Below are 12869 nucleotides of genomic sequence, written 5' to 3'. Positions count from 1 at the left end.
CAAACAGAAATGTTGACCTCACATTCCGGTCTTGCCTGTATATCTAGATATCGCCATAAATCAAGTCATTTCAATATTAACATTTATTAACTATTTTCTTTATTCACCACCTCCTGATAAGTGTGCCAAATACTGTACTTGGTTTTGTTTGCATTTGGTTTGTTTTGGTTTCTAAATGTAATGTAAATTGTGATTGTTTTCCCTCTTGGTCATCACATGGTTGTCAATCACAAAAGTCATCACTGAAAAAGTAACTAATTAGAAACGAAAGGCCAATATCTTATGCAATTTCTGTCAGTCCTGGGATATATTTCAATGTAATGCTGATGTAAGACCTGAAAAAGAGCTGGTGTGCTGTTTTTTCCAACTACATCTATTTGCCTAATAAAAGAAATTACATGCCCCAAAACTCCTGCCTTATTCATATCTTTGATATTCAAACCACAATACTAGTATTCTAAGTCTTTCCTCACATGAGATGCTGAATTCTGCTAAACTTACATGAGTAACAACACTTAGATATACAAGTCATCAAATTCTGGCTATGCAAGTATTACTCAAGCAAATAAGACATCGCAGTATCAGTCGTGTTGGTAGGCTGCCAGTCAGCTCTATTTCTGCTCCATGTTATCCATTCTAATTTGTGCACATGCCACATAGGAAAGAAACTGGTTTTCAGTGCTGAAGCAAATAGTGCATTATGATTGCATTATTGCAAATTTTGCTATATTGCAAAGATCACATTACGCAGACTGACAGAAGAGGCAATGCATTCCTGTACTACCAGAAGAATAGCACAAGAGAAGCTCAGAGGGGCATAATCTCTACCACACTCTCTGGGAGATAGACAAGGATGGTCTGGACCAGAAAGCACTCAGGCTGCCACAGCATGTCGCTCCATGCTTGGCTGGAACAGGCAGACCACCAGCTGAGAGTGACCCCTGGGCAGCAGTACAGGTGGATAGCAAATATTTGCTTGATCCTCTGCTGTTATTCAGAAGCTGGTATAATCTGCCCTTAAATTAAGAGGGCTCAAATCTGAAGCCCTACTCTAAGCAAAGGTTGTAGAACGACTGTTTGCACTCAATAGAATCAATGATATTTTAGCCCCTGGCTCTGACAGACGCATGGCTGAAAACAAGCCCTTAAGCCACTGGCAAGACTGCAGTTGCAGCACACCCAGAGCAAATGAAGCAGCAGTACTTGACTGGGGGTGCCTGTCCCCTCATTTTCAATTTTAAAACAGACGTGGGAGAGGGAAAGTGGGAAGGCAGCTACTATTGTTTTCTCCACCAACATGAGCCTGAGAAACAATGACATTTACTCTGGTTTAACTAATTTCCACACGTCAGATCATGTTTGGCACTCATGTGCCAAAGTCCTATTCTTCAAGTCTGTTGAAATACCACTTTCTGAAACATGTGTGCTAACATTTGGCCAACACCACCACAAGATCATTTTATTAACTTGTAGCTCATTTCATAGACTGCTGCTCATGTTGCTAACATATGCTATTCTACCATTTACTGCTCTATAATTAGAGAAGTCATATGAAAGAGATACACAAGGCTTAATTTTTGCATTAAATACAATTTGTTTAGACATGGGTAGGCGAAACAAAGCTATTTAAAGGAAAAAAGAAAAAATATAGTGAATTAGGAAACAGCAAGACAGCTAATTTAACTCTCAGACGGTCACAATACAAATTTTTAAAAACCCAACCCCCACCTCAAGACTGCATACAGTTTTAAGGAATATGTTAAAAGTCAAATCCAGAACTACTCTCTGCTTTGCCATGATAAATCTTGTTTCCAGGGGTTGAGTGCCTCAGGAGCAGAGCATCTAGAAGGATCCTTGCAACTAGGGGACCAAGGTGCAAGGCCAGATGCTTTAAGCGTAGCTCGAAGCTTTAGCACACAAAGTGTATCTTTTTGCTTAGGTCACCACCACACTGTCATGTCACTTCTCTTTCCACACATCTGACAGAAAGTTCCAAGCCAGCCAGCCACAAAGATGGCTTCTGTTGGAAAAAGTTGGCCTATAACAGACCTTTTGCTTGAGTAATTATCAAATAATCACTTTAGAAATTATTAATAAGACACTATGTAATAATAAATAAAGTACAAAACATCTCAGTTTGATGTTTAACATATTTGTCTTTCCTCCATTGGATTAGTTTCCATTTTCACTAAGCAAATTAGAAGCTGGACGGGAGCTGCAATGCCGTGCCTACAGCAGAGCCCCATGAATTTGAATCAAAGGTTTAGCAGCCAACTGCACATTACACGCACATAACATCATTTCTTGTTTCCATGTGTATGCAACTGCATTGCAGAATGGAGTTAGACATAGATTTTTTTTTTTTTAATGAACTGTTAGAAAAAAAATAAAAGAAAAAAGATACCAATGACAGCTGGGAACCTATTCATAAACAAACTGGAATTTATCAGAAATGTATCCTTTCTGCTGTAAATTAGCAAACTGCAGCTATAGTTTATTAAGCCACCAGAATAATTTACATTTTCTACTTCCATAATCTTGACTGCTTATAAATTACAGTACTTTTACCTATTCTTTAATCCCAAAACATCATTATTAAAATGTTTGATGCAGGCTACAGTGCATCTATCATTACTTGTAAAAGTTAATTAGATTAGATAAAAGAAATAATTAGATTTGCATTTTTATCCTGATTTTAAACTTCCAAAGAAGATCACAACAGTGTGCCTGTGGGCAATTAAAAACAGCATACAGCAGTGAAATATAAAGGCAAAAAAGGTCTGTTTTTTCTGAGTAATTTGTGATTGAAGATACAATTACAAAATATTTTAAGGGTTTGCTGAAGCTGGGGGCTATTCCTAGACTTCTAAGCTTTGTTTATAACTCTCGCTCTCCTTCAAGGGAGTATCTGATCTGCATACCCTGCCAATAGAAGTATCAAATTGCTTTCAATGGCTTTATTTGGTCCTGTTCAGAGCTTGCTGGAAGAGGATCGGTTTCATGATCTACAATTAAAAAAAAAAACAAAAAAAAAGAAAAGGTGGGGGAGAATATTCCCTAATGCCAGAACAGTAGCACTGCAATTGGTTTTTGCTTGTCAATGCTAAATACAGTTTACAAAGAGAGACAACTTCCAAGAGCGTAACTGAACTCACAATTACTGGATTCCAGCTTGTGCCTTTTCAGCAAGCTCACTGCAAGGAGCTTTAACCTGTCTCCAAAAGGTAATAAATGAAAGGTTCGGCTCTTAAAATTGGAGATCAGTTACATACTTAATGATGAAGCACATCTTTAAATCTATTTCTACTATTATTATCCTGGCAAAAAAATTAATTAACCAGGTCAGGGAGGCTATGAGGGCTAATGTGGAATGTAATTATTCCTGATCTTTAGACATGTACTTCACATAAAGAGATAGTCCTTATTCAGCTCACCAGGTACCTGAATTGTCAGCAGTTAATCATGGATAAGGAAAGACTCATTGATTCAAACTCTTAAGTGTAAGTATGATACAAAAGATTCCTATTCAAGGACAGTTTAAATAGTTGTAACTTTTATGTTACTATTCTTTTGTTTGTTTACTATCATAGTAATCATGCTCACTCTTTCTGACCGAAAAACAAAATTCAAGAAGTTTAATATGAAACTACAGCAGATGAATGCATAGATTAAAACCTGGAAAAAAAATAATTAGGAATTATTTCTAGTGGCCGAATTAAAACAGAATACTCATGACAGCAGAGGAAGCAAGTTTTTCTATGCAATGAAAATCATACTGATTTGAACAGAAAATTAAATGCTGTGCAATGGCACTAAGCACAGTACAGGGAAATAAGGTGAAGGGAAATGATCCAAATGAAAGCAATTTGGGTCAGCTGTCACAGTAATAGCCATGACAAGTTTTAGTGGAGAAGCTGAATAGCCATTGCCCCTGTTAAAGATTTCACCCACAATTTAGGACTTGCCCTAATGAAGCCTGCCCACCAGAGGAGGGAAGCCCTCAAACGTTCATCCCTTAAATACACACACACCACACTCCGGAGGGAAATCCTACCTATAGCAAGATGCTCCAAGCATCAGTGAGATCAACCCCCTTGCTCAACTGAATGTGGTGGGGTCAGAAGGAGTCCTCAAGCCTCAAACTGAAAAAAACTGAATTCTGGCAACAAGGCTTGGCATTCACAGGGATTTCAGGACCTCAAGCAGTTTTCAAGGTTAGAACCGTTCTAAGATATGCAAACCTTGCCTCCTTCCAGCAGCCTAAAACTGTTCACTGTTTCTGTTCACCATAAAAGCAATCATCTGGAGAACTGAGACAGTGTCTATACTGCAGTTTTCTACTTTTTTATGGATTCCACCCAGAGAAACCAGTGTGACTTCAGTATTGGTACTGAGGTTTCCTAGGAAGATGATAGGAGGGTACCTGAGAAAACCAGCACTGCAGTGTCCTTCACATGCCTCTTGCTTTAATACCATTTCATCTGTAGCCCTTAAGGAGCCACACATCCCAACTGCAACACTTGTCATCAATTCAATAGCAACAAACCTATTACAAACTTCAGAGGCAACTTAGCAACTAACTTCGCTCCCAAGCAACTTCTGGCTACCCAAGAAGTTGCCACAAAATTACAAATGAACAAATAAAGAACCATTTGGCTCACAAACAAATGGACTATGCAAACAGGTATTTAGCCTAGGAAATAATCTCCTAACAAGCCTTTTTTTTTTAGTAATCTCATAAAATCAATGTATGTTTGAGATGGCATCTGTTCAACATGCCTAGTGCTTCATACTGGAACCTATAATGTTCTTCGGGCAATAAGATGCCCACTACCAGTCTGGCTAACCAGCTGGGAAAGGAAGCAGACCTCACTGCCTCAAATACACTGATTAGATTCCTGTAAAGATAAATAAAGAGGCTGAACTACTGAGACTTATGGAGTAAGAGTAGATCATATTGGCAAGAATTTTGAAGCAAATATAGGGAAGGATCACCAATAAGTAATTTAGCTCAGATGAACAGAACAATCATTAAAACATTTCTTTGCATACATGTCTAGGAAAGGATGGGATAGAAAACGGGGTTTTTTCAGCACTATGTAAGAGACAAATTGGGAATGAAGAAGAAAACGACCCTGCAATCTATTTCAAAATGAACCTGCAATGTATTCTAAGACCACATTTCCCCAGAGTCAGTGGAAGGGTAAAGCTACTGGAAAGTATTAAGTCAATTTAAACATAAAGTACCTTTGAACTTTTTACTGCAAAGCAGGATACCTCCCAGTAAAACATACGCAAATAACTATTCTGTTTAGCAGACACCTATGTTTGTCTTAGCTCTTATGGCAAGTTAAGAGTTTTTTTGTAGGATACTTGGTTTTCTGAAACCAGACTTGCAAATGGTGCATATTTTCCTTTCACTATTATTATGTCTCTTCTATCCTTTATGTACACCTAACATGAACATGCAGTCTTCCAACAGGCAATGACAATAACTGTGCTTTAAAATTCAATTGTGTCTTTCATCCCTTGTATCAATGCATTTATGTATGTTGACTAAACTCCTTTAAGTGTCACCAAAATTGCAACCTGCATTACAATATTTGCAAAAGGACTTACAACCATTCCTTTGGGATGAGGAAAGGAAAAACCTCAGTTTTGGCTCTAGTAACATGGCAATCAGCTGAGTAAGGAAAAAAGGTCCAAGCTTATAACAAACAATTGGCAGCACAATCATTTGTTAGACCAAACCAAAATAAAGCAAAGAACAGGTCCATAGAAATACTTTCAAAGTGTGAAGCTGAAAAGGTAATAGAGTCACACGTTAACAGTGTGCCTACCTACATGACACTCCCTGTATATTTGCACAAAATTACCAGGTTCCGAGTACAAGTACACATAATTGAATACCTCCATAACACAAAGGTACAGTTACTGAAAAAGTACGTGGTACACATATACCTGTGGGTCTTTGTACAGAGCAGACTGGTCCCAAGGACTTAGTACTGTCTCAATCCTATTCTACAGCTGCTAGCTTTAGTTAATAAAATGGAAAACATTCTTCTAACCTTCTTATATAGCAACTTTTGCCTTTGTAGAATAAGGAATTCTATAAGCAATGATTGAGACTGCCTTTACTTCACAAAATACAAGTCAAACTGATCGCAGATTTCAGAATTAAAGACAAGATTTAAGAAACACTTCATAATTTACAGAAGTCGACTGTTTATTAAAGAAAAGCTCTTTCCACCAAAAAGATGTTTTACAATAATTTTCTAAGACACAAAGACCCTTCATAAAGAGCATCTTTACTGAGGTTTGTTAGTAAAGCATGTGGCTGCTTTATCTTAAATCCTTCCCTTTCCATAAATGGAATTTTAGTATAATCAGAAGAGAGCAATAAAACACACTGACCTGAATTTGCTGCTGCAGTAGATTGATTTTGTGCTGCTGTTGCAGAAGTTGCTGCTGTTGTCTTGCAATCTATTAGAAATAAAATTGCCATTAAATTAAAACAGTAATATTGAAACTTTAACATTATTGAGTGGAAAACACCTTATTAGCTATTCTTTATTATATTTTTATTAAGCATCATTTATTTCAAAAAAAGAAAAAAAAAGGATATTTTAGGGGTATGTGATGCAAACACTTTAAATGCAACATAAAACCCATAAAGATCTTGTTAGCCAGTAAGAAATATGTATTTTAAACACTTGAGCCTTAATTCCACAAAGCACAGAAACATGGGTTTATCTGTGCGCACATGAATAATCTCATCACTATTCAACAAAGTGTTTAAGCCTGCGGTGACTATGATGCATTACTGCTAGCTACAATAGGAATGAAACACATGCTTAAAATTAAGTGCTTTGCTGAATGGGGATGGGATTACGCAGGTGCTTAAGGTTAAACACACATTTTCCTGCTTTGCTGAACCGCAGCCTTGGCTAGTGCTGAATAGTGAAACATCTATAAATACAAGGTCCCAGGGCAAGCTCCTCTAACTTCATTCACAATGAGCAGCACATTACTTTCCTTGAAAATCTTGAAGTGTTCCTTCGAACTACTCAAGTAGGGCCTCATTCTGTACAAAAGCAGTACCTGATATTCAGTAACTCATCCTCAGCACAACCCTGTGAAATACATAGATATTCCTACCCTCATTTAGTAGGATCTGGATCCCAGTAAGGGATCTGGAGGGTAAAGTTTCACTCCATCTGTTTTCTAACATAGATAGGGAGAAGCAAATATTCAGGGCAGGGAACACTAAGACACTAAGGAGAGAGAATCTACCACAAACACCCCACCCCCTGAGTCCCACAAAGAATCTAAAATCAGCATGCAAGAGCAGAAGGCAAAGGATCCAGACCTTGGATCACAGACCTGCTTCCTGCAAGGAGTAGCATGAATGCTGCTACAAAGAAAAAGTTGCAGGGAGCTGAGGCAACAACTGGACTTCTGCTTTAGAAGGGTAACCATGAAGCAGATAGAAACAAGGTCAAGATTTGTGTTTCCTGGAAACCCTAGCCTCAGCACTTCTGCTACCTTCATTTCTTAAATATAATTTCCCCTCCTATAAATATTTATCTAGAGCAGAATAACCATATAAAACAGCAAGAAGTGGTGACAAAGGTAGTTTGGTCACTCAAATCCACTGTTTCAGTTTTGGCAAAACCCCTCCTGATTTCCTTCACTATCAACCATTTTCTGAACACACTTTCTTTGTTATAAACAGAGAAAGGCAAGTAAAATGTTTTTATGATTAAAAAGTACAGGAATGTAGCAAGGTTGATTTGGAAATAAACAGTCACATAGTTTTAGTGCAAACTGTTCAGATTAACTCAAAAGGAATCTGCAGTTACATGTTAACAGCTTGTAACTGCACACAGGGATCAAGTCTCATTTCCTTAATCTCTCACTTTGTCACCTGGAAATAACTCTAATTTTTTTCACTGTATACTCTGTATATTTTTTATACATACAAATATACATACATATTTTTTATACAAAAAAAATACTCTGTAATTTTTTTCACTGCTACAGTTAAAACTCACTTTTGCATGGGACACCAACACAAAATTCATATTTTATGTCTTTCATATGGCCTGAAAGAGACAAATTAAGGTCTACATGATTCTGGGGCTGGACCAAGGCAAAGTGCCTCACAGAAAAGGAATCAGGCAACTAGCATATCCCACTACACTGGTGCTTGTAAGAGGGATTGAACTCCCTTTATGAGCCTGGTGTTCAGGTACTTCTGGACAAATCTCCCAATAAAGTCAATAAAAATATGGTGGATGAAACAGGAAGAAGGATGCCCTAGTCTGCTAGTGACAAAGGCAGTTCAAACAGCTAGCAGACTGTGTGCCCAGGTAACCCAGGGGCAGCTCCTATGACCTCAGATCACCTCTTGCCAGACCAGGGGTCAGCAGTAGTGTCTACATTTGGAAAAGCAACTCTAAGGGTAACTGCACTACAGAGAATATTTAAAATCCTGTATGAGTGCTTGAGTTACTATTTTTAATGAGCAATGTACCAATTGTGCTATTCCACCTCAAAAGTGTAGTGCCTGTCACTGAAGATAAGCTCTGTTGAGTTTATGAGCACATTGTCCCTGCTGCTAAGATCTCAGTGAAGGTAATAGAAAGATTATCATGATATTTAGCTTTAGAAAATAATTATTTGTAATTTCACATTGAAATCGAACACCGCATGGAGCTGCATCATGGGTGCTTCTTTCTAAGTGCTGTATCTTTTTTCACAGATACACCGTAGCCTTTGTCCAGAATTGTTTGGTGCTGCTGGTGATCTGGTTACTTAAAATGGGAAGCCATAGGAAAGGCAAGGGTGAGATTTTTGTTTCCATGTGCAAAGGCACTGATCTGCTGGAGTTCAGACTGCTTGCGAACAGCTTTTTGTACGTGTATGTACAATGTAATACCCTTTGAATAGGCATTTCCTGATGAAAACCAGAAATACACCCGAAAACATCTAATGTCAATGGTTCCTCTTAGATGGAACAGTACTGTGATAGAAAATGTATCCAACACCCTGCAATGCAATTATCATAGCATAGTCTTGATGTATAGGCTTGACACAGTAAAGTAGGGTACACAAGCACCATGTGGCTCAAATTCTGAATTTTATTTGCCTATCGGTTGAGCTACATGCTCGCTTCATTGAGCATGACAACCTAGTTTTAAGTGTCATTTAATTTTCATTTTGAAATATAATTACAAAGTGTTCACTGTAAGATATCACTCGTCTGCAAATGTGTCAAGATTAATTTGTGCTAGCTTATTCACAAGTGTCAATAGTTAATTACTGTGTCATCTCTGGATGGCTAAATGACATTCTAACTTCTGATTTTTTACAGTGTTCCTTTATGTTATTTTCCATTAGGGGATGAGTCCGTATTCCTACATGTGGGCAAATACTCAAGCACATAAAATACCAGACGTCACAACTCATTAAAATCAACAGAGCATATATTGCTGTATATATCCTATAAAATACATTTAACTGAAAAGATAATTCTAGTAATAATGTCAGATTTCTAAAAACCACACATTAATTTGGATCTGTCTGATCTAATGCTTAGGGGACTAGTATATGGAATCACTGTTGTTACACTTTTGTAGAATGAGAAAAGGACAGCTCTTTGCACAACTGCAGCTTTTCTTCTTTCCTTTTTTTTTTTTTAAGAAACCCTCCAAAACCCCAAACAAACAAACAAACAACGTACAAAAAGCCCCATATCAAACCTTACTTGTAGAAGATATTTGAAGGTTTAAATATGCTTAAGGTTTTTTGTTCAATTATTTTCTTGTCAAAAAGAGGAAGAGTTAAATAGTGGTTATAGTCTGGCTTATTTGTAACTCCCAGATTTGCATCTCAATGCAAGAAACAAGAACTGTGAAATCTATCAAATGCCATTTATTCTGGGAAAGAAATTATTTGAATGCCCACACCCACTTTTTTTCTCACGGTCCTATAATATTTCCCCTTTCTGGAAAAAGATGTCATTCCTGGAGATATTTAACCTTTGTTAACAAAAAAGACAAAAGGAAGCACCACGCAGAACAGCGTTTATGATAAGAATTCTGCATAAGACATTTTTGCAGGTTTCTTTCTTGGAGCCTCACCTGTTCTTGCTGTTGGCGAGCAAGGTCCATTTGCTGCCGTTGTTTTTCAATTTGTGAGGCTGCCAGCTTTTTCTGTTCGTCATGGGCAGCCAAGAGCTGCTCCCGTAAGCTGATCAGCTGGGTGATCATAGTAGAGAGCTGTCGCTCTTTTTCTGCCAGGCTTTCTGGTGTACCTAAATGTGCAGGAAAGATTTACTGTAAATATGAGATAGACAACAGCTACCAAGCAATAGTCACAAAAAAAAAATGGCTGAATTGCCAACATGCTTATTTCAAGTGGCAGCTTGCATATATATTTTACTAACAAATCCCAAAAGAATAATCTAGCACATAGCTTTGCTGTGCCCTAAGCAGTGGAGAATATAACAAAAATTGAAGCAGAAAAGATATAGAGTATTCCTTTTTTTCTGACAGAAGTAATTAATGATACACTGCGTACACATCCCTATATCTTCTCCATCTAAATCTGCTCAGTGTGATAAATACAGTCACAGTTTATTAGACATAATTTTCCTTAACTTTATATATTTAGCTGTGGGGTTTGGGTTTTGGGTTTTGTTTGGTTTTGGTGTTGTTTTTTTTTTTATTTGTTTGGTTGGTTTTTTCCCAAGTATGTAAAAACATGAAAAAAATAGTTAAAAGATACTGTTCAGTGGAAGGAGCAGTTTAATAGTTTATTGATCATTTCTCTAAAATACCCATATATCTGATAGGTCATTTGGGTAAATGTAAGTTTTGGTTATGGAATGTGAATTGAAAAAGAGCTCTACTTGTCCCTAAGAGAAAGGGCTAACCTGAGAAAATGGCTTAAAAATTTTCATGTAGCTTTCAAAGTTTACTCTACAGAGAGCACTTAATTAATATGAAACTACGGTACATTTATTCTTTGCACTAATGATGCTTAATGGTCTGTTTATGGATAAATTGCATGGGTCTCCTAAGTAGAGAGTATAGGGCCCTTTTGCAAATCAATCCAAAAATATTCTATCTCATGTATAAACATATTACTCTGTCACAAGCAGCAGTGTCAACTTCTATATTTTGAGCTGTATTCTCCATTTCCTTGTGTGAGCATCTCAGACCCACAGCTCTGTAAGAGGTAATATAATTACAGTAAGGTAGCAGTTGAGGAATATTGGAAGAACATCTGAAAGAGGTTTACAGTTGAAACTGGGATAAATGAAGCAATTTTATGTTGTACAGGAGAACTGAGAGATAAGTGAACCAAATCAAGAACTAGGTCTGTAATCTGCCACAGTGATAAGAGAAGTGGCACAAAAGAGAGGGTATTCACATATTTCCTTTCTTCCATTCAAAATAGAGGACTGTGATAAAGAAGTCATAGGACTTCTGAAGAGGAAGAAATTGTGTGAGGAACAGAATCTGGGAGGGAATGGAGAAACTGTCACCAAAATTATGACTCCATCTTCTTCCCAGGAGTAAAACAGATATCTTCTAGGGAAGAGAAGAAACAGGTTGACAGGTTTCATAAGGAGTGGGAAGACAAGCAGGTTACAAACCCAAGATGCTCTACTTACATTATGCTATGATGGGACCAATATGATTCTTAAACAGAATTTCATTTGCAAAAGCAGTATCCAAGTAAACCTCTGTCTGTAAATTTTTCCATGGAAAAAGAAACTACACGGCTTAAGTTATCCACTCTAAACAAAACAAACTCCAAGAAATAAGGGTACCTGTTTTCCTGTTAATTTCTTAATTGCATTTAATGGCATAAAGTACAGAAAGTATTCAATTTCTTAGCCATTGTTAACTATCTTAGTTTTAAAGGAGTCTGCCACAAACTGATGTTCCAGGACCTTGGAATGCCAAATCTTAATTCAGTACACATGTGACATGGCCTCCAGACAAGGAAAAATAAGTAATCTCTTTTACAGTAGAAGGTTTAGAAATGGTTAGTAATTTTCTTAGTCACAAGAAATATGATGGTAGCATGAAGTTAAAGCTGAAAGATACTTTAGTATTCAGACCAGTTCATTGCAAACCCTTAGTGTGATATGCACAACTGAAGTGAAAGAGTCCTGTGCAAAAAGTTGTTTCAAAGCAACAAAAAGACTTTTGAAAGGAAAATGAGGCAGGTGTGGGGCCAGGAAAATGTCTGCACTGAAGATACTGCCTTGCCATGATCCATTAGCTTGTATTGAGCTCTACACTGTTGCCATGTGCTCAATTATCTGCAACTTCAGCACAGACTTACCTTAGCCTTCTTAAACTGTGTTAATCAGTCTTGAAGATTCTGCACCATGAATAAAAGGTTATTTAGGTGCTTTTTGATATGTTATTGTATGCTGAAATTCATTTTCATGATTAAAAGACTGTTCTGCTACAGAAAAACTCCCTTGCCCATCGTGACTAGAAGAGATCAACCACTCCAGCTATTTTAAAAAGCCAATGGGAAGCAACCTGGTGTCTCAAATGGTACTTATTGCCATCCACTGATACCTGGGAAACCACAACCTGAGACTTTCACATCTGTCAAGCAGCTTTGGCATTGTAATTCAGGCCCCCGATCTTACAGTCATAAAATATTTTACACACCCAAGGCAGATATTACTATCCTGCTCCTTTTCCATTTTATTCTGTATACTTGCCCCATAATATGCGTAGAAAGCTACCACAAAGAGTGCTTGCTAAAGCTATAAAGCATTTGATTATTTTGTTATGTTTAGTTAGAACTATTTGATATAGTTGCAGCAAATTTGT

The 12869-nt window shown here is 37.3% G+C and overlaps 1 protein-coding gene and 1 long non-coding RNA gene across 19 annotated transcripts in view; one reads left to right on the top strand and one right to left on the bottom strand.

Annotated features, from left to right (window-relative positions):
* SOX6 (SRY-box transcription factor 6) overlaps window positions 1-12869 on the bottom strand; it is a 378453-nt gene that overhangs the window by 141050 nt on the left and 224534 nt on the right. For all 18 annotated transcript variants that reach the window (XM_061380138.1, XM_061380135.1, XM_061380140.1 and 15 more), the window contains 2 exons: window positions 10146-10318; window positions 6415-6483 (listed from right to left, as the gene is read on the bottom strand). In XM_061380138.1, coding sequence (XP_061236122.1) covers window positions 6415-6483; window positions 10146-10318 — 242 coding nt within the window. The remainder of the gene's footprint in view (window positions 1-6414; window positions 6484-10145; window positions 10319-12869) is intronic.
* Window positions 1-12869, top strand: part of LOC133226503 (uncharacterized) — a 474252-nt gene that overhangs the window by 361336 nt on the left and 100047 nt on the right. The gene's annotated exons all lie outside the window — the stretch shown is intronic.

The sequence above is a fragment of the Neopsephotus bourkii genome, unplaced genomic scaffold (assembly GCF_033783945.1).
Source record: "Neopsephotus bourkii isolate Nb327-2 ecotype Australia unplaced genomic scaffold, CSIRO-AGI_Nbou_v1 NB_1792, whole genome shotgun sequence".
Lineage (NCBI taxonomy): Eukaryota > Metazoa > Chordata > Aves > Psittaciformes > Psittacidae > Neopsephotus > Neopsephotus bourkii.
The sequence above is the reverse complement of the archived record's forward strand: the minus strand, read 5'-3'. Positions and strand labels throughout refer to the sequence as shown.